The 27,338-nt window shown below is 40.9% G+C and overlaps 1 protein-coding gene across 1 annotated transcript in view; it reads left to right on the top strand.

Annotated features, from left to right (window-relative positions):
• The window catches only part of Lancl2 (LanC like 2), a 45,167-nt gene extending 21,281 nt beyond the window's left edge, over window positions 1-23,886 (top strand). The window contains exons 3-9 of the mRNA XM_036181697.1: window positions 3,965-4,172; window positions 4,977-5,124; window positions 6,017-6,163; window positions 10,696-10,878; window positions 16,276-16,452; window positions 19,442-19,514; window positions 21,543-23,886. Coding sequence (XP_036037590.1) covers window positions 3,965-4,172; window positions 4,977-5,124; window positions 6,017-6,163; window positions 10,696-10,878; window positions 16,276-16,452; window positions 19,442-19,514; window positions 21,543-21,637 — 1,031 coding nt within the window. The 3' untranslated portion in view covers window positions 21,638-23,886. The remainder of the gene's footprint in view (window positions 1-3,964; window positions 4,173-4,976; window positions 5,125-6,016; window positions 6,164-10,695; window positions 10,879-16,275; window positions 16,453-19,441; window positions 19,515-21,542) is intronic.
• Window positions 23,887-27,338: the final 3,452 nt, after the last annotated feature.

Genomic DNA, 27,338 nt, shown 5'->3' with positions numbered 1-27,338 from the left:
TTTATCACTATAAACTTTCCTCTTAGGACTGCCTTCACTTTGCCCCAAAGAATTTGGTGTGCTTTGTTTTAATTTTCATTAAATTTTAGGAATTTTTCTATTTATTTCTTGATTTCTTCAGTGGTCTATTTATCATTCAGTAGTGTGTTGTTTATTCCATGAGACTATACTTTTTGTGGTTTCTGTTGCTGTTGATGTCTAGCTTTATCTCATTGTAGTAAGTGGGAGTATAGGATGTTACTTCAGTTTTTCTGTATTCATTGGTAATTTCTTGTGTTCAAATATGGGGCCATTTTTGGGAAATGTTCCGTGGCCTGCTGATGAGAATATATATTCTTTAGTGTTTGGGTGGAATGTCCTGTAGATTTGTTATTCAATTTAATTCCAGTGTTTTTCTGTTGTTTTCTCTGGATGGCTTGTGTGTTGGTGAGAATGGGGTATTGAAGTCACCTATTATAGGCAGAATTTTCTGTCCTGCCGGCTAGCTCTCAAATATCCACACAGAGACTTATTATTAATCATAAATGATCGGCTGACAGCTTAGGCTTATTTGACTAGCTCTTACAACTTAAATTAACCCATTTTTATCAGTCTACATGTTGTCACATGACTCAGCATTTACCTGCCCTCTTGTGTGTCTTGCTTCCTCTCTGTCTAGCTGAGGCAAGAAAGATGGATTATATTACCTAATCCAGTACACTAACCTCTTTTGAGAGTAGGGTGGAACCAGACCATTAATGTTAAGAGTTATTACTGAAAGATGTATACTGATTCCTGCCATTTTGTTTATTTTTATGATTTTTTTATCTGTAGATTAAACTCCTCTGCTAGGCATTGCAGAGCTTCTTTAATTTCAATAGCTAGTTTTGTTGAGTATATGATATTTCAAGATTTAGAATACATCTTACCAGGCCCTTCTAGCTTTAAAGTTTTCTGTCTACTCAAGTATTATTCTAATGGGCTCAACTGTATAAGATGCTTGACCATGCCCTCCTCCCAGCTTTCAGTGCCCTTTCTTTATGTTTTTAGTATTTAAGCTATAATATGTCACAGGGAAGTTTTGTGTTGTTTTTCTGACCTGGTCTATGTGTGTATGTGCCTGTTTTTCTATGGCCCTGGTGTTCTATGTGCTTGTTGTACCTGGATAGAAATCTTTTTCTCTAGATTTGGGAAATTTCCTTCTCTAACTTTATTAAAATTAGCTTCTGGCCTGGAGAGATGGCTCAGAGGTTAAGGGCACTTGCTCTTCCAAAGGTCCTGAGTTCAATTCCCAGCAACCACATGGTGGCTCCCAACCATCTGTGATGAGATCTGGTGCCCTCTTCTGGCCTGCAGGGATATGTGCAGACAGAACACTGTATACATAATAAATAAATCTTTTTTAAAAAAATTAGCTTCTATGACTTTGTTATGTATTATTATTCTTCTTTGCCCATAATGCTAAATTTTCTTGGTGTTCCAAAGTTCTTCCATGTTCCATTCACATGTTAAAAAAGTTATCATTGACCTTTACTGAGTGATCTGATTCCTCTACCTTGTCTTCCAGCACCAATACTGTTTTTTCCACATGATCTATTCTATTAGTGCAACTTTCCACTGAGATAATTGATTATTGTGTTTTCTCATTTCTAGCTTATTTCAATAGATTTTTTTCTCCAACAATTCTATTTCCTTATTGAATTCTGTTTTCATATCTTGAAATTATTTCCTCATTTTCGTTTTATTCTCCTGGGCTGTATTCATATCTTCTCTGAGTTGTTCAAGCAGAGCTATAATCATTCTTTTGAATTTTTTGCTGAGATTACTTCCAGTTCATTCTCATTGGGAACCAGTACTGTCTTGTTAGTAAGTTTTTGAAGTGATATGTTGTCTTGGTCTTTCTTGTCACTTTTGTTTTTGTGTTGGGACGTGGTGTCATTTGTTGGTAAAGTTTTTCTCTTCCTTCCTTCCTTCCTTCCTTCCTTCCTTCCTTCCTTCCCTCCTTCCTTCCTCCCTCCTTCCTTCCCCTCCTTCCTTCCCCCTCCTTCCTTCCCTCCTTCCTTCCCCCCTCCTTCCTTCCTTCCTTCCCCTCCTCTCTCCCTCCCTCCTCCCTCCCTCCCTCCCTCCTTCCTTCTTTTTAATCACCCCCTTTCTATGGAGACTGTACAATGTTCAGGGTGGATTATGCTGTAGACGAGTTGGGATGTTTACTTCTGTCTTTAACACTCCCCTCCCTAGAAGGGAGATATTTCTAGAAGGAATGGATATATCCTGAGAAGAAACTTTCATGAGTGAAAAGTTGGCAAAATAATGCTCAGAGAGGCAGAGAAAGTGTGTAGAGAGCAGCATACAGACCTCTTTATAAGGCATTACTAAATAGGGGAGGTTGACCTGTGAGGAGAATTGGTACTATAAGCCCACCATCTGAGATTCCATGCTTTCCATAGGATTCAGGTCACAGAAATTGGTAAAGCAAAATGGAATCATTTACTGTTTGGGCAAGGTGGGTGGTCTGATTTATTGCCCACTCACCTTATCTTACAATTTATAGAAATCTGTGAGACAAAAGTTAGAACTGTGTCTCTTCATCTGTAAATGGTTCTTTCTTAGGGATAATGTGGCATGGGCCAAGTCTACTCTCCTTGTCTCCATTTTGATTTAGAGTTAGCTCTTCCTTGTAGTTTGGGTAAAGGAAAATGAGATCTTACAGATCGCCTTGTATTTAAATTGGCATATATTCATTGTAATTTTTGAAATATGTTTAAGATCAACTTGAAGGTGTGAAGTACCCTGAATTAACTACTAAAGAAATAAGCTGTTAAATATTTAGAGAAATTTAAAAATTAAAATAAAAAGAACAAAAATCAGATTATTAGGTAAATTAGATGAAGTCTTGAATATTAAAGAACCTCAATTTTAGATTAACTGAATGTCTTATTTGACCTAGTTACTGTCAACATTTATTCCAGTATGTTCTTGTACAGTGAGCTTTATTTATATTGATTCCTTTTTTCACTTAGCTGTCATGCTGACTGCTTTTTTTACTAACATACATTAATTGAACATACTAATGGGGTTCAGTGTGATCCACTGCATGTGCTGATCAAATCCAAGCACCCTTTTCCCATAGTCCCATAACTCAGGAGTCAGAGTATGCTTTCAGAGTAAATCATTCTCCAGAGGGTTTCCTCAAAGAGCTCTCAGCAGAACTCTTGGCTCTTGTCTGTTGTGAGGGAAGACTTTGGCAGAGAATCTGGTGTAGCCAGTTCTGGCCTCAGAGCCACTGTCATATAGCTGAGAACATCTTTGAATTCCTGACACTGCTGTGTCCATCTGCCAGATGCTGGGATCACAGGCATGAGCCCCCACACCTGGCTCCAGATTTCTATTTCTGTTTTAGAAGAGGTTGGTGACAGGATGCTCCCACTGTCCTGGTTCTGCCAGGTCATGTGGTGTTCCTTAAGTGTGGGTCTGACTTACTGGTTAGATGCCTAATTGCTTGATGAGGAAAGGAAAAAAAAAATGAAACACTGTAGAAAATATAAAAATGAGAAAGGAGGCAGAAAATCCATAAAGATAATCACTTACTGTGGAATCATATAGAAGGAAATGACTTGAGGAGAAGCAGAGAAGAGAGAGTTCCATTAGCTTGACTGAGGAGAAGCTGGCCATGAGCAAGACCTGGGAGGAGATGGAGCAGTGGTGTGTCTGTATCTTCTTTTCTAAGCAGAAATTGCTGACTCACCACATTGGGCCAGTTAACAGACTGATACATTTTAACCTGTTTCACGGCGTTTTCCACCCTAATTTTTGTGTCTTTTCTTTTCATCAGTTTCAATTATGCTTTTTGTTGCTATTGTTTATGTTGTCCATTTCTAAATACATAGTCTTTGTAGAGGATGTTTTGTGTAATTACAAAATCCCTCTCTGAAGGTAAAAAGGAAGATAGTAATGCTTTTCCTTTTTGGGGTGGGCCTCATTCCAGGCATAGCACTTTTGTACCTGCAGCTGTATCGGGTCACTGGTGACCAGACTTACCTGCTCCGATCCCTGGATTATGTGAAGAGAACACTCCGAAATCTGAGTGGTCGCAGAGTCACTTTCCTCTGTGGAGATGCTGGGCCCCTTGCTGTGGGAGCTGTGATATATCATAAACTCAAAAGTGAATGTGAGTCCCAGGAATGCATCACAAAGTGAGTTTTAAAAATTGAGAGTTTTAAAAATTGAGAATGTCTCCAAATGTCTTGTTGAAAAATTACTGAGCAAAGATGTTCAATAATTAACTTATTTTCTAATTTGCAATTGCAAACAGGTCTCTCTGAAAAGTGAAGTATGTTAGTCTTAGTGGTGGGATCATGTGTTCTTTTCCTTTGCTTTCATGAGTATGCCTTAATTTTAGTGGGACTTTAATAATCATTCTAAACAAGTTTTGATTTCCTTCAATGCATGAAAGTGAGTTCACATCCAGTCTTTAGCTCTAAGTTTCAGTGAGGAGGGAATGATGATGGACTGTGAAGGTTTCTACAGTGGTCAGTTTATATATTCTTCTTGAACAAGCAGAAAGCAAGGTCCCTTCCTTGTATATATGGTAGAGTTTCTGGCACATGAGGATGTTTGATGCTGTTGAAAGATGGAGCGACTGAGTCTTGCCTAAGTATAACTATCTCTCAGCTCCATCTTACTTAGATTTTACATCACTTTCTTCTAGTACTAGGTTGTAAAGTGTGAACTCTGGTTTTACTATATGATTTAGAGCAATAGAGAGGTGGACATTTGGAGCTGAAAGAATTTTTTTCAGAGCTGGAGATTGAATCCAGGACCTCATACACTTCTTCACACTGACCTACATCTCCAACCTGGATACTTTTGTTCTTAATTTTGTTATTTGAAACAGGAATTAGTAGAGAGGTTTTGATTGTTTTATGAACTTAGTGTTATTTTCAGTCATAATTGATCTTTAGACATTGTCTGGGATAATCCTTTGTCTTGTTGGTTAGACTTCTGCAGATGCATAGAACCGTTGTCTGTCAAGAGTCAGAGCTTCCTGATGAGCTGCTGTATGGGCGGGCAGGTTACCTGTATGCCTTACTCTACGTGAATACAGAGATTGGCCCCGGCACTGTTGGTGAGACAGCTATTAAAGAGGTATTGTGGGCCTACTGGACCTTCTGATGTTCAAAGCTAGCTGACAGCATACAGTTATGTAAATACCCAGCCTCTGCTTCTAGGTGGGATTAACTTTTTTTAAAAGTATCTCAGAAAATGTTTTTCAGAAAATGCTACTTTTGTTCTCAAACGTATTTTAAAAATTGGTGATCTGTATTGGTTAGGTTATGTTTCATTGGAACTACATAGTTCAACACCCAAAGGTTAAAGCAAGGTGACGATAATTGGGTACCCATACTCGTTCCGCTCTGTTCTGATGTCCTCTACATATACCCTATCCACAGAACCAAATGTAGTTTGGCACCCTTAGCCTGCTTGGAAAGGGGAAAGAAATGGCTTCCTTTGTCAGGGTTCTATTTACAAGGTGCCCACCTCTGTCTGCTCACATCTCATTCCCACAACTTAGATGACTGGAGGAGGGCCGGATGCCCGTTTAAAACTTGCAACACTTTACTAAAGTGGGTCTTTGCCACAGAGTCATTCCACTAGACCACAACACAGAAGACCCCACTCCTCAGCACCCCTCATCAGTGAAGCTAGTGTGTATCCCTGTTTGGAGATGTACTTGCTGCCTTTTAGAGAAAATGTCATAGCATAGATAAGAAATATGGGTTAATTTAAATGTAAGAGTTAGGTAGTAACAAGCCTGGGATGTTGGCTGAATATTTATGAGTAATATTAAGTCTCCATGTGGGTTATTTGGGAATGGTTGCATGGGGCAGGAAAGAAACTTCTGTTTACCGTTAGATAATGGCTGCTTAAATTTTTTTATTAAATAATTTCTCTGTGTTCCCCCACACACTAATGTTATTAGAGTAGATGAAGATGCTTGTGAGGTGTTTTGATTTCCGATGTCTCCTTGTCTCTGTAGGTAGTCACCGCTATTATTGAGTCAGGAAAGACTTTGTCAAGGGAAGAAAGGAAAGCTGAGCGCTGCCCCCTGTTATATCAGTGGCACAGGAAGCAATATGTTGGAGCCGCCCACGGCATGGCTGGAATCTACTACATGTTAATGCAGGTATGCAGCAGTTCTCTGGGATAATAAATATAATGAGTGTATTACAATACATTAGACCAGGATGAATGGGGCATTAAGTTCTTCATAGAGACCAAAGAGGCTGAATTGAAGGTTCCACTTTGACTCACAGACAATGAACTTGGCTTCACAGCAGTGAATTCCTAAAAGGACATTCTGTATATAGTTTGTACCAGAATAGTCGCTTGTCACCCACAGCTTCCTTCTGTTCTTGTCCTGCTGATGATGCAGGAACTCAGATGGAGGTTATGTGCTTCAAATTCACACTCTTAGGTTGATTTTGTTCTGTAAGAAATACAAATTGGGTTGGGGATTTGGCTCAGTGGTAGAGCACTCGCCTAGCAAGCACAAGGTCCTGGGTTCAATGCTCAGCTCAAAAAAAAAAAAGAGAAATACAAATTGTGAAACCTTTACTTCACTCTTAAGGTGAAGCACATAGAAGCACTACTTAGTAACTGCTGTTGAGAAACATGTGTCAGCTCTTACAGACATAGTTAAGTAGTGTGATGGAGCTGGTTTGCTGCCTTTTACAGAGGTGGCTGTGTGGTGTTGAAGCGGTTAAGAGCTGTATGTACATATAACATGACCACTGTTCTGTGGTCATGACATCTCCCAGTTGTCATTTCACAGGCTGTCAGTATAGTCCATAGGAACACATTTCCAGTTGTGTTTGAAAAATGGGAGTCCGTTTTTGCAGCGTTGAGACAGAGACAAAGTTCCCATACAAATCCTTTCTAAATAACAGGAAGAGCAAAACCAGAAATTCCAATTCTTTGAGGAAACTAGGAAACACATAGGACCCCAAAGTGAAAAGGTATACTGAAATTAAGTTTACAAAAATGGCAAATGACCTGCAGGTCAGAAGATCACACAGAAATGCCCGAGGAGGCTGTCAGCAAGAAATGAGCTGGTTTCTCCTGCAGAACTGTAGAACCATGGGACTTAAATGACATGTGGCACAGAAGCTGCACCAGGCACATATCTGTGTCAAGATGAAGCCAGTGTAGTGGAGGAAGGGGCTGCTTCACACATCCCTAAGGAGCTTCAGATCTGTCAGACTCTTCCTTGCAGCAATTCTTATAAGCAACAGGAGGAATTGGGGCTTGAGAAAGAAACCATCTGTTTGGATCAGAGAAGGCCAGGCTAAGAAGAGAGCAGAGGGACTTAAATTCCAGATGGCACATGGGAACACCATGGTGCACTACTGGCCTCAGACATCTCCACCTCTCACAACAATGGGCAATACATCCTCTACCCCAGGGAAGAGACTGAATTCTCCTCTTGGAGACACTGATTTTGTAAGTTTTGTTTTGCTGTGACTCTGGGCTCTCACTCTGGACTCCCATCAGTTCCCAAAGTCTTTGTGATCTGTTGAGAACCTTCAGGTGACGCACACACAAAATGTAGTATAGACAGATTATTTCAGAGAGGAGAGCACACTGGAGTTGTAGAGTGATAACAGGCAGAGGGACCATCTTCATCGTAGGGAGGTTTTATGCTATTTCTGAAGTCTCTGAGACAAGCAGCTTTCCTGGGGGCCTTTTGTCCTATTCAAGTGGTTAGCCCATACAGGAGGGAACAAAGCTGTAGCTTTGTTACTTATCAAAAAGCTTCCTGTTAAACAATAATCTTAGGAGGTTTAGGGACCCAGAAACCAGGTCTAGATAGATCAGTCCATGAACTCGAGGACAGTTCAGGATGCCATGTCTGTTCTCAGGGCCAGAAATTGGACTCAGATCCCATTCCTCTGACCAGCTGCTGGAGTCCTGAGGTTCCAGTTCTTAGCTTTACCAGCTGTTGATTGTGAGGAAAACTAGCAGCTCTGATAAAATTCCTGCAAAAGCAACTTAAGGGGAAAAGGGCTTATTTGACTCCTGGTTCAAGAAGACACGATCCACTACAGTTGGGGAAAGCACGGAGCCAGGGATAGAAGGCACCAGCAGCCAGAGCTCAGGTGGAAACAAAGCCTACCTCTCAGTGACCCGCTTCCTTTAGCTAGGGCACACCTCTTAAAGGTTCCAGGACTTCCTAAAACAGCGCCAACACCTGGGGGAAGGTGTACTCCACATTCAAATCCTGACACCTATCTCTGGTAGAAGATATATAGACAACAGACACTTTTAAGTCCCCATTAGAAACATTGGCTAGGCATCTGAATGGTTCATTTGATGTTTACATCTGCCTAAGCCACAGTGCCTAGACATTTGGTGAGACATTATCCTGGACATTTCCTTGAGGTTGTTTTGAGATGAGATGAGATGAGATTTTCATTAAAACTGCTCTACTTTGAGTAAAGCAGCTTGTCCTTTATAATGTGGGTGGCTGAGCCCAACTCGTACACTGACGTTCCTAATACAGCAAAAGGTTGACATGGGATAAGCACAGGGCGTTCTCCAGCAGTCTGACTGGACTTGGATAGGGTTTGCTCTTCCTGGGGACAGGGCAGACTGCCTTCAGCCTTGAACTACAACTCTTCCCTATATCTGCAGGCTGCTGGCAATCCCAGTCACATGTTAAGCTTATAGAACATAATTCTATATAGGCATATAACCAAAAATGGTGATGAGAAAATGATCTGGGGCTGACTAGAAAAGGGCAAGTGTCCTTATCTGCTGAGCAAGGGAAACCCAGTGAAGTCTAAAATCAGTAGGTCAGGATGTAACTGTACATGTTATTTAAAGAATAGTGAGGAAATCACTAAAAAAGAAAAAAGGCCATTTGTGTCTCATGAAGCAATATAGTTTTGTTTTGCATAATAAGTTTTCTAAACATTGTACGTATGTGTTTCATTTTATTTTATTTTATCTTTTAAAACACTATCTAATGTAGCAAGGCTATCCTTGACCTCCCTGTGTAATCAATGATAGTCTTGTACCCTTGATTTTTCTGCTCTGCCTCTGAGTGTTCGAATTAAAGGCATGTGGCTGGTGGTGGTGGCACATGCCTTTAATCCCAGCACTTGGGAGGCCGAGGCAGGTGGATCTCTGTGAGTTCAAGGTAGCCTGGTCTACAAAGTGAGTTCTAGGACAGCCAGAACTATTACACAGAGAAACCCTGTCTTGAAAAAACCAAAAAGAAAAAAAAATTAAAGGCATGTATACTTAAGAATTTAGCTATATAAAAATAATTTTCTAGGCATAGTTTAGTATTTTGAAAATAAACCTCATGAAAAATACCGAACACATTCTCTAAATGTATCTCAGGAAAACACCTAAATGTTTTCTAATATGTAAATATTTTAAAATATTAAACTAACTTTACCTCAGCAAATTTTGGAAGCAAATGTATTCCTTAAGTTGTCTCTTACTTCATGCTTAACAAAATCTTTTTGATAAGATTTTATCTTATTATAAAGTTATTATAGCTATAATAGGTTTATAGCAATTTCAAAGCAATATTTCTCTTTAGTCATAATAATATATATACCTCATTTGGAAGTTTGTTTTAAGAATCAAATGAAAATTAAATCAATGAACAGAGACTTCTTTAGCCTGACTTTATCAATACTGTAGATCTGTGAGGGCTTGCTAATGTGTCATACCAAAAGACATTCAATTAGCCTCACTTGCAGTTGGTTGCCACTGGTTTTTGATGAGAATCTGTATAGCATCTTGAAACCATTTGAATGTTTTATATTTCACTACTTTTTGTTGTTGTTGTTGTTTTGCTTGTTTGTTTTTTTCAAGACAGGGTTTCTCTGTGTAGCTTTGCGCCTTTCCTGGATCTCGCTCAGTAGACCAGGCTGGCCTCGAACTTACAAAGATCTGTCTGCCTCTGCCTCCCGAGTGCTGGGATTAAAGGCATGCGCCACCACCACCCGGCTACTACTTTTAGAAAAACAAAACAAAACAAAAGAGTCCCTCAAAATAGCAAATATTTTCCAACTGTTTGTAGTTCTAACTCCTTAGTAAAACTTTAATGCAAATTTGATTCATTCTACAAGGTAACAGCTAATGAATGTTTTCAGTAATAACCATTATTATACAAATTACTGAATGAAGGAGACAAGCATATACTTTTCAATGGGAGCTAATTATTCTGATTACCTTATAAAGAAATCACAGTTCAATAATTTGCCCAAAGTGGAAAAGCCAGTTGATAGATTTGGGAGGTGTGTTGTACTTGACCTTTAGGAGGAGGCAAGAACCATGGGGAGGAAATGACAGGTTAGTATTTAGACAGCACACACACACAAATCTTTCATAGTTCAGGGTTCAGTAGAGTCCCTCAGCTCTTCTTACTACTTTGTAGGATGGTTGATTTTAAGTGTTGGTTTCAATTCATCAAAGAATAGAAAGTCCAACACATTGGAACACTAATACATTCAAGATTTTGAAGAATTGAAACAAACAGAAAAACTACGTCTGAAAAAAAAAAAACCCACAAGATTGAATTCTAATTTTGTATCTTCCTTAGTGTTGTGGATAATTAATGCTTTATTAAATTAGCCATGCTACAGTAGTTAAAAAAAAAAAACAGATAAAATAAATTATTTTCTTTTTGTGCCTTTAAAGCCAGAAGCAAAAGTGGACCAAGAAACCTTAACAGAAATGGTGAAACCTAGTATTGATTATGTGCGCCACAAAAAATTCCGATCTGGAAACTACCCATCTTCATTAAGCAATGAAACAGACCGATTGGTCCACTGGTGCCATGGTGCTCCAGGAGTCATCCACATGCTCTTACAGGCATATCAGGTGAGTGCTCCTGTGTTACCCTAAGTGTCCAAGGGCACAGTCTACACCACTAAGCTTTCAGGTTGCTTCTGCAAAGCCCACGCTAGTGTACACTGAAAACTAGTTCTAAATTTTAATCTCTGTGTTAGTGTGAGTACACATGTGTCAGGTCATATGTATAGAGCTCAGAGGGCAACCTTGGGTGTAATCTCTGTGTTCATGTGAGCATGCATGTGCCAAGTGCTGTTGGTCTTTGCCTGCCATCATGTTTGAGCAGGGTCTGTGTCGTTTTGCTGCTGTGCGTGCTAGGCTAGCTGGCCTGCGCACCTCTGAGGATTTGCTTTCTCTTGCTTCCTTTCTCCTGATAGGTGTGCTGAGATTACAAATGTGAGTTATCACAGCCATCTTCACATGGATTCTGGGGGGGTCTGAACTCAAGGCCTCATGTTTATGCAAGAGCTTTAACTACGGAACCATCATTCCCACCTCACTGTCCACTTTTTAATTTATTTGTGTATCTGTGTACATTGTGTGATCCTGTATGTTTAAGTACATATGTGTGTCCATGTATTTAAGGGCTAGTGGTTAGCCTTGCAGTACCATTCATCTGATTTTTTTCTGGATTTCTCACAGCCCTAGAACACACTGACTGGCTAGACTGGCTGGCCAGTAAGCTCTGAGGGTCAGCATTTCTCCACCGCCCCAGCACCAGGATTACAAACCAACAAATCTGACTTATTGTTTTAATTATATATATAATTTTTGAGATTATAAAATAATGATATTATTTCCCCCCTTCCCTTTCCATACTCCGGTATCTCCCATGTATCCCTAGCTTTCTTTCAAATTTATGGGCTCTTTTTCCTTAATTGTTGATATATATGCCCTAATATATAAATGCAGCGGGCTCACTCTGTGTGACATTACTTGTAGATGTGTTGGGGGCTCACTATTGCATATTGGAAATCAGCTTACTGAAGAAGACTATTTCCCTCACTCTTGGCATTCCTCAGTTTAAAGTCTGGAACAAGGCTGGGCATAGAGGTGCACTCCTACATCCCCGTACAAGGGAAGCAGAAGCCAGGAGATCTCTGAGTTCAAGGCCAGCCAGGACTACATAGAGAGATCCTATCTCCAAACAGAATGAATAAATACAGTCAGGACTGAGACAGGGCTGTTCACTGTCCCCAATTATTTCAATATAGTGTTTGAATCACTAATTAAAACAGCAAGAAAAAGAAACTAAAGGGCCACAAGTCAGAAAAGAAGTCAAACTACCCCATTTGCAGATGACATGCTCCCATACATAGGAGATCCCAAACTTCTAGAAATGATCAACACTTTCAGCATAGTGGCAAGATACAAAATCAACTTGTAAAAATTAGTAGCCTTTCTGTATACTAACAACAGACACATAGAGAAAAAGATCATGATAGGGAAAAAAAAAGTCAAGAAAAAGTAGTAGTAAGCCTAACTGAGGAGGTAAAAGACCCCTATAGTGAAAACTTTAAATCTCTGAATGAAGGGATTGAAGAAGACATTAGAAGATGGAAAGACCTCTTATACTCACAGATTGGTAGAATAAATATTGTGAAAATAATCATCCTACCAAAACCAATGTACTAGGAAACAAGTATAGATGGATGGATGGATGGATGGATGGATGGATGGATGGATGGATGGATGGATGGAGCACACTATACTAGGGTGTATATAGATGGTCTAGCATCTATCTCAGGGCCTCTTGCCCTCTCAAGGACTTCACACAGGAACTCCCTGCCACATGTTGCCTGGCCTTGGTGGTTCTCTGAAACTGTGGAGGATGATGCAGCAGCTTCTTAACAAGCTTTGGCTGTAACACTGTTTCCTAGTGCTCTTTTTATCTTTAAACAAGGTTTGCGATTCTTTTTGCCCCACTTGCTCTTGTTCACTGTAGAGCTGCATAATAATAATAGTCATTAATAACGACCATACCACAGATTCAATATTATGCTGGCTTCAAATTGCCTCTGCCAGAGAAATTAGTCTACTACTTATTGATTCAGCCTAAGGTACGTTGTTAAGATGAGGGCAGAAAGTGCTAGCTTCTTTACCAAAATTTCATATGGATGGCCAATTAACTAGGAAACAAACTAGTGTATATATATATATATACATTTCTTAGTGTATATATAGAGATAAATAGGTAGGTAGGTAGGTAGGTAGATAGATAGATAGATAGATAGATAGACAGACAGACAGACAGACAGACAGACAATAGATATACTAGTATATTTAAAGGTTCTTGCTTTCCTCTGGAGACCTCTTGAGCTCTACTGCTGCAGTCTACTTTTCCCTTAACAATCTCTCAAATCCTGCTAAGATGGCCCGTTAAGCCCTGCTTACAGATTGAACCTCTTTTCTAGTCTAAAGTCTCAAAGACTTCACCATTCCTTGAAAAAAAAAAAAATACAGTCAAGTTATTTACAACAATACCCCCACAAATTCTGGTACCAGTTTCTTCTGTTGTTTACTTCTCTATTGCTGTATAAAACACTGTGACTGAGGCAACTTATAGAAGGGAGGGTTTGTTTGGCTTACAGTTCTTCCTGGCAAGGAAGTATGGCAGCACGCAGCAGCAGTCATGGTGGTTGGAGCAGAAGCTGGAGGCACCCATCTTAAACTGCAAGTAGAAAGCAGGGAGTGAACTAGGAAAGGCATATGGATTCATAACCTCAAAGCCCACTGATGTATTTTCTTCAGCAGGGCCACTTCTCCCAAGCCTCCCTGGACAGCACCCACAACTGGAGACCAAATATTCAAATTCCAGAGCCCACAGGGAATATTCTCATTCAGAGTACCACAGGAAGGAATTCATGCATGACATGGTAAAACTAGCCTACTCCCCAGGGCTGGGACCATTCAAAGACCCTAGGGAGAACCTACTATAGCCTCCTCTCTAAACCAGGGTCATTTGTAGCCACACTCTAAATACTTACCCTTCTACTCACAGATAAGTATAGCTCTCATATCTCTTTTTTCAGTAGCCAAAGACCATTACAGAAAGACACAACTGGTCAGAATTCAGAGAACAACTAGCTCTCTATGGGGTTCCCAACAGCAACTGATACATGTACCACGAATTGCTAAACTGTCTTATTAATAAAAAACAAAAACAAAAACAAAAACAAAAAACCTGGAGCCAGATATTGGGGTGAAAGCTGAAAGATCAGAGAAGCAGAACAAGCCAGCCATGTTCTTACCTCTCTGAAATCTTCAGCCTCAAGAGAGAGACTTCCTGTTTACTCATCCCTATATACCTTTCTGTGCCCTGCCATCTTCCTTCCTTCCTTCCTTCCTAGTGCTGGGATTAAAGGCTCTGTTCCTAGTATGGCCTTGAACTCACAGAGATCCGGGTGGATCTCTGCCTCCTGAATGCTAGGAGTAAAGGCGTGTGCCACCACTGCCTGACTTCTGTGTTTAATACCATGGCTGGCTTTGTCCTCTGGTCCCCAGGCAAGCTTTATTGGGGTATACAATATATCACCTCAGATGCATCCACAATACAATCCCTACATGTACCACTCAGAGAACACCATGAAGTGGTGCTACAAAGACTTTAAGAGCCAGAGGACCAGGACATCTGCTCTGCTGCGAGATAATTTCTTGTCGATATGACAGGGAAGCTGTATCCATGAAATCTCAACAATATGGATTCCTAAACAAGACCTGAAAAGTGATACCACCAATTGACATGCCACTGTGAATGGGGAAATCTCACAAGGTCCCATCCTTAATGAGGGAGATTAAGACTCATCCTTAGTGGGTCTTCTCATTTGTAGCCCTAGCTGTCCTGGAGCTCCTTCTGTAGATCTGTAGGCTGTTCTTGAACTCAGAGATCTGCCTGCCTCTGCCTCCCAAGTGCTGGGATTAAAGGCTTGGGCCACCACCGCCCGGCTGTAACAATAATAATTAATGATTTAGAGGCCATGAGTCTGAGGTGGCATGGGGGTTGTGGAAGGAGTGAGAGGGAGCAGAAAAGGAAGAAATTATGTAAATGCAGTACACACATGAAATTCTCAAAGATATTTTAAAAATCGACATTTAAAAATCCGATGGTATTCTGATGGGGAGCTTTTTAAAGTAACTTGATCTTTCTTATAGCCCTCAAAGTCCTTTATTCTCTAAAGTTAGTGTTTTGACTGTTGTATGACATGAGGACTTTTTCTGGTCCTGCCTGTCTGGTGTTTTGTATGCCTCTTCAACTTTTTTAGGTATATCTTTCTTTAGATGAGACAGTTTTCGTGTATAATTTTGTAGAAAATGCTTTATTTGCCTTTGACCTGGATTTATTCTCCTATTATATGTATTATTTGTAGGTTCAGTTTTGTTTTATAAATTGTGTTCTGTTCCTTCATGTTCTGTTCGTGGTTTCTTTTTTCTATTGACTTGAGATTTTCTTTCACTTGGTGATCAAATTCCTTTCCTTTATCTTCAAAAGCCTGATATTCTCTTTTCAACTCGATCCGATCTAGGGATGAGGTTCTCCTCTGAGTGACTTCATTTTGACTTTCCTCTGAGATTCTCTTTATTGAATTATATTTTTGTGTCTTGCATTGTTTTCATCATTCCATTCACAGAGTTCAGTCTTCATCCTGGTGTTTGTTTATGTCTCCTTCAAGTTCCTTGTTCATATGTGGTGTTGCTGTTTAAATCATCGTTTCGTGGATCATCTGAGTTGTTTTTGTTCAGGGAACGTCTCTATGGGAGTACTGCGTTTTCAGTGACGATCTCGTCTCTTGGTTCTTTATGTGGCTTGTGCTATTGCGATGGTACCTAGACATCTGCGGTTAGTTTATTTGTAGTGTTTCTGGGCACGGAAATCGTGTCTCTACTTTGATGACTTGATGTTTGGATCTGTGTTTCCAGTGACCTCAGCTTGTCAGATTGTCTTCAACTGAATGGGGTTTGGGGTTTAGTGTTGATGCGCAAATGGGGTAGCAGAAGTGGGCGGGGCTCAGCTCTGACTGGGGGAAGTTTCTAAGCCCAGTAGAAGACCATCTAGTTAAAAGTCTTTTGACTCTAGTTAAAAATCCTCAGGCGGCTGGAGGAGGTGCTCAGGACTTGTGGAGAGGAGAGGCCCAGCCTAGAGGTTAGTGGCCGTACAGGTACAGGTGGCCAGACCAGGCCTGGACACTGGTGTGGGACCAGAGCTAGATCTGGTGGATTAAGGAGGGTGTGTGGAAGGACTCACTGGGCAAGAGAAGGAGGAGATGGTCGAGCAGGACCTGACTGGGTGGAGAGGCCCTTATGTTTGTTTAACTGCCATGCCTGTTCAGTTTTCATAATGTTGTATATTTTTCTCATCAGTGGGGAAGTGTTTTTTCTAATTTTTCATTGAAAACATTTTGCTATCAATTTTGTTTTCTTACTCTCCAGGTTTTTAAGGAGGAAAAATACTTGAAAGAGGCCATGGAGTGCAGTGATGTGATTTGGCAGCGAGGTCTGCTCCGGAAAGGCTATGGAATCTGCCATGGAACCTCTGGAAATGGTTATTCCTTTTTGACCCTTTACCACCTTACGCAAGATAAGAAGTACCTCTATCGAGCCTGTAAGGTGAGGGCACCTCTATCCCTGCATCCCAAGAACTTCCCAGAACAGAGTCCAAAAGCACAACTCCTTTTCCCTCTTTGAGTCTACTCCTCCCAATCTGTGACTGAGTCTGTTTCTTCTGGCACGGCCTTGTCCTTAGCCCTCTGTCCCTGTCTTTGAGATGAGGGCAGCAAACATAAAGGGTACTCTGGAGAACACAAGTTCTGGAGTCATACTACTTGGCCAGAATTACTGCACTATGTATAAGCATTATTTATGTGTTGGTTTGTTTTTGAAGAGTCTGAGCTAGCACAGATGGGCCTGGGTTTTGCCTAGGATGACCATGAACTCTGATCTTCCTGCCCCTCCCCCTCCCAAGTTCAAGGTTTACAGTTCTTTGACATCATACCCAGCTTATACATATGCTTTGTTGTCTTAAAGTACAATTTTTCTTCAAGCCTCCATTTCTTTATTTGAAAGGATGGGGAGAAGATGACTGCCTGTCTACCAAGGATGTTTTAAGAATTGAGATACCATGCAGACTATCTACAATTGTTCCCAGTTAAATCCTTTATAAGTTTCACGTGTCAAAGCTACACTCCTCTCCAGGTTTCTGTAGTCCTGCATGCCTTGACCCTTGCCTGTTCTTCTACCTTGTCTCATCTTAAATCACTTTCAGAGATATTACCTCACTAGTCTTCCCTCCCAATAGGATGGAGTCTAAACTGTTATTAGCTATTTCCTTCAGCAAAAATGTACTTTCCCCTGCAATTCAGATAGCAACTCTTTGCCATTCAGTGTTAGTTTAACTATGACATTTTTCACACTCTTTAAGACTCCCACAGGGGAGAATCATCCAGTTGTTTACTGAGTGTATTGCTTGGCTCAAACTAGTGAAATATAAGCTCCATGATCATCCTTGTCTGGGTTACTCCTCTATCACATGTACATCAGTAGCTCATGGTCCCAAATAGAAACAATTACATATGCCTTGAATACATTTTCATGAATGTCAGGAAGCTAGACTTGGTAAATGCTTCCTTGTGTTTTTGTTACTATACATGTTTCACATGGTGTAATTATGTGCACACACACTAAAATTATGGAAGAAAATACACCAAAATGTTGGCAGTGGCCGTTGATAGAGAGAGACATTATGGATAATGTAATTTTTTTTTTTATACCATTTGGACAATGAACACCTGCTACTAGTATGAGGGTTTTTTTTTTTTTTTTGGTTGTTGTTGTTAGTTTGTTTGTTTCTATCAACCCAAATAAAATAGCCTCCCCATTTTGGGATCCCTGAGGATGCATTTATCTATCAGTTGCCCACATTCATGGTTTGATCATGTGATGCTGTAGAAGCATGTAAGAGGGCAGACCCAATCTAGTCATGGGAGGTCAGAAAGTGGTGTATAGGCCAAAACAGGAAGATAGCTGGAAGTTATACAGAAGGGTTGAGGGATGTTGTAGAGAGCGGAAACTGCCTGCCCAGTGGCCTGGAGGTTGAAGCATCCAAGAAAATGAGACAAAAATTCATGGTTACTAGATCATGGCATCAGGGCAGAGCAGAGGCTAGAGGTAGAGGTAAGTATAATATTAGATGGTTACATAAGTAGGGAGACCTATTTCTTCAGTAATAATATTTTGCGAGTCAGTCAGGAAGGGAGTAGCCTGAGGAAGCAGGATACATTCCTTTTAGAGTAGCTAGTACAAAGCCAGGAAACATCTTAGTGTATCATGGAGAAGGAGCACTTCAGTGCAATGAGATGCCACAGGAGGGCGAGTGTCAAGACTTGACGTCACATATGCACATAGCAGTTCTCAACCGTGATTACACCTGAGGACCACGTGACCCACTCTAGATCATTTAAATAAAGAATCCCTCTTACCAGTGGTTTTCAGGACCTACAGATGATTTTTAAAAAGCAGACAGCACTGAATACCAATTTGGAAAATGGAGGGACCATGTGGAGACTCTTCTTTAGAAAAGTCACCATGGATCTGGTTTTGAAGAATCAGGAAGAGCTTGGGTTCCCACATAGGGGCTTATTGAATTATTAGTGGGGAATTGATGAGTTATACACTAAGGCAATGTCTGTGATATAAGAAGGAAGGTGTTGCCAGGCAATGGTGGCATATGCCTTTAATCCCAGCACTAGGAGGCAGAGGCAGGCAGATCTCTGTGAGTTTGAGGCCAGCCTGGGCTACCAAGTGAGTTCCAGGAAAAAGGCGCAAAGCTACACGGAGAAACCCTGTCTCGAGAAAAAAAAAAAAAAAGAAGGAGGGTGTTAACTTATTTGGGATGTAAAACCCATAGAGTAGAGAGCTAAGGGCTGAGGTATTTCCACAATGGAGAATTGTTCCAGCAACAGTTTATAAGACAGTAAAGAGACACTGAGGAAAAAGCATCCCACTGAGCGTGTTCTCCAGAAGTAACTGAGAGCAGCGGGAGCCAGCGGCCAAGCCTGAAGGCAGGTTCAGAGCAGGGATTTTGATTCAGATGGAGCAGGCGCTTGGAAGGAACAGGGGCATGCTGTTGAGTTGTGCTTTCTCCTCCAGTGTCCCTGCAATGTTTGAAGGTAGATGTGACCTACAGAAGCAGAAACAATCAAGGAACAGTCCCCAGCTCTCATCCTGCTAGGGGGTTTGTCAAACAGTACAGTCAGGAGCCCTGGAACCACTACTGTCCAAACTGGCCTCTTTAGTTTTTCAATATTTATTTTTATTAATTTTTAACTGTGTGTCTGTGTGTGTATGTAGGAATGTGCATGTAAGTCCAGGTGCCCAAAGAGGCCAGAGGAATCAGTTCCCAGTAAGGCTGGAGCTTCAGGTGTTGGTGAGCCCCCTGACGTGGGTACTTAGAATTGAACTAGGGTCCTCTGGAAGAGCACTCCATGCTCCTAACCACTGAGCCACTGGAGCCCTTCTTCAGTTCTTAGGAAAGCATTCAAGTGTCCCATTCATTGCCTGTTAAGAATTCTAGTCTTAAAAAGAATGTTTTTCTTTTCAGTTTGCAGAGTGGTGTCTGGATTATGGAGCACATGGGTGTCGCATCCCTGACAGGCCTTATTCCCTCTTTGAAGGTAGGAAAATATGAAAATAAAACCATACATTTGGATATCTGGTTACTCTGTCCTGAGGACTAGCATTAGTGCATTCGACGTTGTTTGAGTAACACTTCAAAACGAAGACAAAATGATGGCAAGCATGTTTGCTTCTGTGAGTGTCTTAAAAATTATAGAACTTCGGTGAAATACATATGCAAACAAAACCTGGAAGGCTTACTGGATGGGGGGAGATAATAAGTTTTCTCTTCTGCATTTTGTAATATATATATTCTATATGTTCACAGGAGACTTAGTTATTTAAATACACCTAATTCTTTAAATTATGTAAAGAAATACTGGTAACTAATGGAAAGTAGTAATTAGATATTAATAATTAGAAACATATGAGGGAATATTGAAGACAGTTCAATATTTGTACTGATGGCTATAACAAGGCCATTGATAAAAACAACAATAATTAAGTCTGCCCAGGTAGATATACATATAAGAAAGAATGTAATATAATTAATAAGTATTATAATTATATTGAAGTTAGAGATCTAGCCTTAGCTGCCCTGGAACTTGCTAAGTAGACCAGGCTGGCCTCGAATTCACAGAGGTCCATCTGCTTCTGCCTCTCAAATGCTGGGATTAAAGGTGTGCTCCACCACACTGGGTTCCAAAATATCTTGTGTGTGTGTGTGTGTGTGTGTGTACACTTGCATGCATATGTGCACGTTTTGACTAAATTATAAACTACAGTGCAAAGACTTCATAGCATTAGGAAAGATTGATAATAACTTTATTGTTTTTGTTTGTTTGTTTTGTTTTTCGAGACAGGGTTCCTCTGTGTAGCTTTGCACCTTTTTCCTGGAACTCACTTGGTAGCCCAGGCTGGCCTCGAACTCACAGAGATCTGCCTGGCTCTGCCTCCCGAGTGCTGGGATTAAAAGACGTGCACCACCACCGCCCAGCTTGATAATAACTTTAAACCACATCTTATAACAATATCCCAGAGGAAACTTCAGAAGCAATAAGTAATTTAATTATTTCAAGTCAAGTACATAGGCAATGGATTCTATCAATGCCTTTTCTTTATCAGTTGAAGTAATAAGGAAAAATATTTCCCAGAATGAAAACTTTAGTTGTTTATATAATAAAAACCTGTGGCAGGCATGGTGGTCCTTGCCTATAATCTCATCACACTGTTGGCTAAGGCATTAGATCATGATTAGGAGTCTGGCCTGGGATCTATTTTGAGGCCCTGCTGCAGAAAAAAAATAAACATGAGATGCATTTACATCAGACAACAGGAGTCAATATCTAGACTCTAAAGTGGAGGCCACTGATGCTTATACATTCAATCTTAAAATAGCAACTTAAAATAGCTTGTTGTATCAAAATTCTACTTTTGAACCTAGCAGCTCCCCTATGGCTAGGAAGTCAACAAGTCTTGTTTGCCCTGTGCCTCACCAATGCATGGCAGACAGAATTAGCAATAACTATTAACCAAGTTCTTATCTAGGAGTCCAACAGACAGTCCTACCCAGAGAGGACACTGGGCTGTATCTGCTGCGCTCCTGGAGCACTCACCACTGGCTTTTCTAGAGTTCCTCTCAAAGGCACTAAGGGCCACTTAGTTTCTAATGAGTTCCAATAGGTCTATGTTCTTCTTATTCTTTAAAATAAGCTTCTAGAACCCTTTCATCAAAAATAAATAAATAAATAAAATTTATAGGAAAAGCTGGGACCAACCTAAATGTTCTTCGGTAGCAAAATAAGGACACACTATTCAGCAAGAAGGGGAGACTACTGGTACCCACAGACAGATGTGAACTGCAGTAACCTCACTCAGTGAGGAAGCTGGCACTCAGGCATGCACGCGCATGATAATAGAGAATGGTATAATTGCCTTTCAGGTGTTGTTTTTAATGATGTCACTTTTAATTGATGATGATATTTTTCCTTATGTCCTTAAAGCCCCTGTAGCAGAAGGGATTAAATGTCACTTTGTTTTATCAGTAACTTGTGTGGTTCTTAAAAGATGCACATTTTACTTTGCAGGTATGGCTGGTGCTGTTCACTTTCTCTCTGATATCTTGGTACCAGAGACGTCACGGTTTCCAGCATTTGAACTTGGCTTTTTGCAGAAGGATTAAAAAGGTGCAAAAAGACAACTAACATACCCGTTGGACCAAAAGCCACCTGACTGATTAGTGCCTGACACAGACCCTACTGTAAATCCTAATAAAGAAAGGGAAAAAAAAGGGCAAACACTTCCTCAAGCCCCTTTTGTTGCAAAGACCCCCAAATTAGAGCATGAGTGATAGAAACCACATCAGCAGCATTTTGTGACAGCGTTTCCCTTAATGGTGAAATCTGAATTCTTCATATCTAGGCTCCCTGTAGTGTGCATGTTTCTTGGTGCTTGTCTGTAGATGTAAGTTGACTTAATAGGAGAGTCACACTCATCACATGAACTCTTAGCTGAGCATGTGTGAGTGTTTAAGATGACAGCCACACATTTTTGTATATAGTATCTAAAGTAGGGTGTCATCTCTGTCAACAAAGAAACAGTTGTGTGATGTCTCTCAAACATCAGCCAGCAAATCTAGATACCCTGTGAGAAAACTGTGTTAGCATTTTCCATGGGCAGTCTTCAGAAGAGCAAGAGTTAAAGATAGCTTCCTGGACCAGAAGGAATGTGGGCAAAGCAGCACACATTGCAGAGCTCGGGAAGGCACAGTTGACACTGCTCCCCTCTTCGTGTCTTGTGGTCAACCCAGCTAGTGACTAAATATTAGCAGTTCTCAGATATTCACCCAGATACGTATTATTGAAACAGGCTCCATCTGTTAGCGGTATAGTTTATTACTATATAAAACAGAATAGATACAATGCCAGCTGGACCCATCCATATCCCTTCAAAAAATTATTTCACATTTTGGTAAAGTCTGAATTTAAAAATAATACATTCCTTATTTTTCATACAAATTGAGGTGATAAAATAAATTCTAGGCTGAATTTATACACATAAAGAACAAAATATTCTAACCAAGACAATTATTATCTAGGTGATTTTTAAAATTAGTTTTAAGGACATTAAGTTGGAGTCACATATGGTTAGTAATCCTGTCACCTAAATTTCCGAGTTTGGTGGTTGTTGGTGACACAAGTGGGCTAGGTTTCCTAAGCATGTTTTGTTGTAGAGATACTGTCATAACAGACAAAGCAGAATGGTGTAATTGTCTGGACCAGCACTTCCTTGACATTAGTCCTAATTTCTACTCCTCTTATAAAGCAGGAAGAATGGAGAGCATCTGAAAGAGAAGGCTTCTTCATACATAGACCATTCTGAGTGTTGAACTAGGCTTGTGGGGTACCCTAAACATCTGGCCTTCAGTTTCTAGGTGATGCCTCATAAGTCTCTTCATCACAGGTACTTTTGATTCTAAGTCATGACTATTCTCTTCCACCTTGGGTTGATTACTTCTATGTGTATAAATCCCCAAGATTACCCTTTGACTCACTGCCTGAGCCTGATAGTGGACTTCTCAGGGCTGTCCAGCACCTCATTACCTGAAGGCAGGGCAAACCATCCCGAACAGGCTAAAGGGAAGCCATTCTGCAGGATGTTCTGTAGACCTCATGTGCTGTCTGCTCTCATCCGAACCATACAGTTTCCATCCTCTTGCCCATTTTATCAAAAAGAATGCACGGCAGAGCTAATCTTTGAGATAGATCCTGATTGTCTGTTTCTTGAAGGAAGCTCCTGGGCTGTGTAGTAAGCCCTTTTCTGACTCAAGGTGGCAGCTTGGAGGGCTGTGGCTGTGGCTGTGGCCAAGGGCCCTCAAGGCAGCAGAAGCAGTGATGACTTATCCCCCTTATGTTTACTCCTACTTGTTTGACAAAAACTAGTCTCTTTCTGACCAACATGCTGAGGGAAAACACAATTCCATAGGATGAATGGGGAAGGTTTTGTTGACAGATTTCCCTTAAGACCGGTGGATTGCCACCTTCCTGTTCCCCACTGTGTATCAACAGATGTGCATCTCAGTGGGTCCACATTGACTTCTTCCTCATACCCACTACATGTGCTGCTGCTGTACTACACAATCTGCAGCCCCCATCCCATGAGGCAAAGGAGAAATGGCATGTGAACCAGGACTGAGGTTCACATAAGACCATTTGATAGTTATAAACGTTTGAAACCAGATTGAAGAACATCTCACTTTTGTTTCTTAGGCTTGTTTTATGTCAACAACTGTATTCTTCTAAATGTGTTGAAAATTTAAAAATAATGTACACACAGAATACCATTTTAAATCTGGAGGGAAAAAGTTAATGTCCACAAAGTGTTTGGGGTTCTTCGGTTTTGTTAATAAAAGACAGTTTTGTGGTGATGATTTATGGAGTCTTCATATTTCCTCATTTCTATCTCAGTTCAACAATGTGGAAGTGGGTAATTCTGTGATGATCTTGCTCTTTACCTCTTGGTCACAGTCTAGTTTTTGTAGTTATAATGATCAAAATGATGTGACTAGGTGTGTGGCAATACCAGAGGTTTCAGTCCTACTCATGAGAAAGACAAATCTTTCCCAGAAACCGTTAGAGGAGTGTTTCCTGAATGTTTCATAGGCAGAATTTGTCACATCACCTTCTCCTACCATAAGGACTGGGGAATTTAATATATATATGGCTTTTCCTGATTATGTAAAAGGCAAGACTGGGGTTAGGAGTGAGGGGTTGGAGACACCAGGTGACCATAGAGTTGCTCCATGGTTCAAATAAGGAAGCATTTAAGAATGGTGGCATAGAGCAGGGTGCCATGCTGCTTTAACTGAATTGTAAGTGTCTTAGCTACTTTCTATTGCTGTGAAAAATCACCATGGTCAAGGATAAAATAAAACATGTAATTTGGTGTGCATGCTTCCCAGGGGTTACAATCCATGGCCATTATGGCAGGGAGCAGGACAGCAGGCAGGCATGCAGGTAAGCATAGTGCTCTAGTGTGGTGATACTGTGTTTTCCCCAATATATCGTGCACCCTAATAAACTTATCTGGGTTCAGAGAACAGAACAGCCACTGGACAGACATAGAGGCCAGAAAATGGTGGCACTCACACCTTTAATCCTAGCCTTCTGGAGGCAGAGATCCATCTGGATCTCTGTGAGTTCAAAGTCACACTGGAAATAGCCAGGCATGGTGACTCATGCCTTTAATCCCAGGAAATGATGGCAGAAAGGTATATAAGGTGTGAGTGAGGACCAGGAACTAGAGCTGGTTAGGCTTTTAGGCTTTTGAGCAACAGTTCAGCTGAGATTCATTCTGGATGAGGACTCAGAGGCTCCCAGTTTGAGGAAACAGGATCAACTGAGGAATTGGCAAGGTGAGGTAGCTGTGGCTTGTTCTGTTTCACTGATCACTCAGCGTTCACCCCAATACCTGGCTCTGGGTTTGTTTTTATTAATAAGAACTTTTAAGATTCCTGCAGGCTGGGCAGGGGTGACGCACGCCTGTAATTCCAGCACTCGGGAGGCAGAGCCAGGCACATCTCTAAGAGTTTGAGGCCAGCCTGGTCTACAAAGCGAGTTTCCGGAAAGGCACAAAGCTACACAGAGAAACCCTGTCTCGAAAAACCAAAAAAAAAAAAAAAAAAGATTCCTGCTATACTCTAGCACTAGCCCAGATGTTATACCCTGATCCACAGACACAAGGAAGAGAGAGCTAACTGGAAATCGTGTGGACTTTTGAAACTTTAAAGTCCATCACCAGTGACACACCTCCTCCAACAAGGCCTAATCCTTTCCAAACAGTTCTACCAACTGGGTACCAAACATTCAAATATATGAGCCTATAAGGGGCCATTCTCATTCAAACTCCCACAATGAGTAAGGCTTGAAATATGGTGAGTACTATGATATCACTTGGGGCTGAAGTTGGCTCAAACACTTGACTGGTGTGGCATCTGCATGTCCTCAAAAGCAAGGAGTGAGTGCTATGGGACTGACCCTGGACACTGATGCTTCCACCTAAAATGTACTCACATGTATGTACTTAAATGCTATATTTCATATAAGTTTATATTTCACATAGTTAATGCTATGTTTCATATTCTTTAACCCTTATATGTTAGTCAGTTTTCCATCACTATGGCAAAGTACTCAAAAGAAGCAATTTCAGAGAAACAGAGTTTATTTGGCTCATAACTTCATTAAGTTTCAGTTCATGATTGGCTGACTCCATTGCTATAGGCCTACAGTGAAGAAGAGCATCATGGAATTAGGAGCTTGTGACGGAGCAAAGATGGCAGCCAGGAAGCGGGGGTGCGGTGGCGGGGTGGGGTGGGGGGACAAGTACAACATATTTTCTCCTACTAGGTGCTACATTCTATGGTTTTTAGCCACCATCCAGTAGTCATTAGTTATAAACCCATCAATAGAAAACCACTCATGATGTTGAGGCCCATAGGATCTAAAGACACTGCAGTCTGCACACCCACACCCATCTGCTGGAGGCCACAGCCACTTCCTGAGAATCAGAGACCAGCCCCAAGCTTCCATCCTGCACTGGAACTCCCATCTGGACCAGAGACCAGAGGAACTCTCATCTGGACAAGAGGAGCTCCCATCTGGACAAAATAAGGAGACCCCAGGGACTTTCCGAGATTCAGAGTCCAGCCCCCCAGCTCCTATCCGGCCAGCACTCTCATCTGGACCAGCGCTCCCATCTGGCCCAGAGCTCCCATCTGGACCAGAGAGAGGCTCCCTAAATCTGTCAACTCTCTCTGGACCAAGTACACTGATAATACCAAGAACGAACCCAAGAGGAGATGGGCAGACGTCAAGGCAGAAGTACATACAACACAATAAAGAGCAATACAGCATCACCAGAACCTAGCCCTTCTCCAACAGCTAGACCTGAACATCACGGAATGGAAGAAGAAGAAGAAAACAACCTTATAAGTAACATCATGAAGAGGCTAGAGCCTTATATAGAAGAAATCAAAAATAAAGTAGAGGAACAGACAAACAAAAAATGGGAAGAACGCTATAAAAAAACTAGAGGAAAGGACAATTAAAGCAGAAGAAAACAATAAGTCCTTGAATGAAAATCATGAAAAAGCAAGGGAGACAATCCAAGACCTGAAGAGGGAAATAGAAAAAATGAAGAAGACACTAGCAGAAGGAATGTTGGAAATAGAAAATCTGAGTAAACAAACAGGAACTTCAGAGGCAAGTATAACCAACAGAATGCAAGAGATGGAAGAGAGGATCTCTGGTGTTGAAGATACAGTAGAAGAAATAGATTCATCAGTCAAAGAAAACACTAAAACCAACAAAATCATGACCCAAAATGTCCAAGAAATTTGGGACACCATGAAAAGACCAAACCAACGAATAATAGGGATAGAGGAAGGAGAAGAATACCAACTCAAAGGCACAGAAAATATATTTAACAAGATCATAGAAGAAACTTTCCCAACTTAAAGAAGGAAATGCCTATAAAGATACAAGAAGCCTATAGAACACCAAACAGACTAGACCCCCTAAAAAAGTCCCCTCGCCACATAATAATTAAACAACTAAACATACAGAATAAAGAAAGAATATTAAGGGCAGCAAAGGAAAAAGGCCAAGTGACTTATAAAGGGAAACCCATCAGAATAACACCCGATTTCTCGATGGAGACTTTGAAAGCCAGAAGGACCTGGACAGATATAATGCAGACACTAAGAGACCATGGATGCCAGCCTAGACTAATATACCCAAGCAAAACTTTCAATCATCATAGATGGAGTGAACAAGACCTTCCAAGACAAAACCAGATTTAAACAATACTTATCCACAAACCCAGGC

Source organism: Onychomys torridus, chromosome 3 (genome assembly GCF_903995425.1).
Source record: "Onychomys torridus chromosome 3, mOncTor1.1, whole genome shotgun sequence".
In the NCBI taxonomy this organism is placed as follows: domain Eukaryota; kingdom Metazoa; phylum Chordata; class Mammalia; order Rodentia; family Cricetidae; genus Onychomys; species Onychomys torridus.
This window is presented reverse-complemented; position numbering and strand designations above follow the sequence as displayed.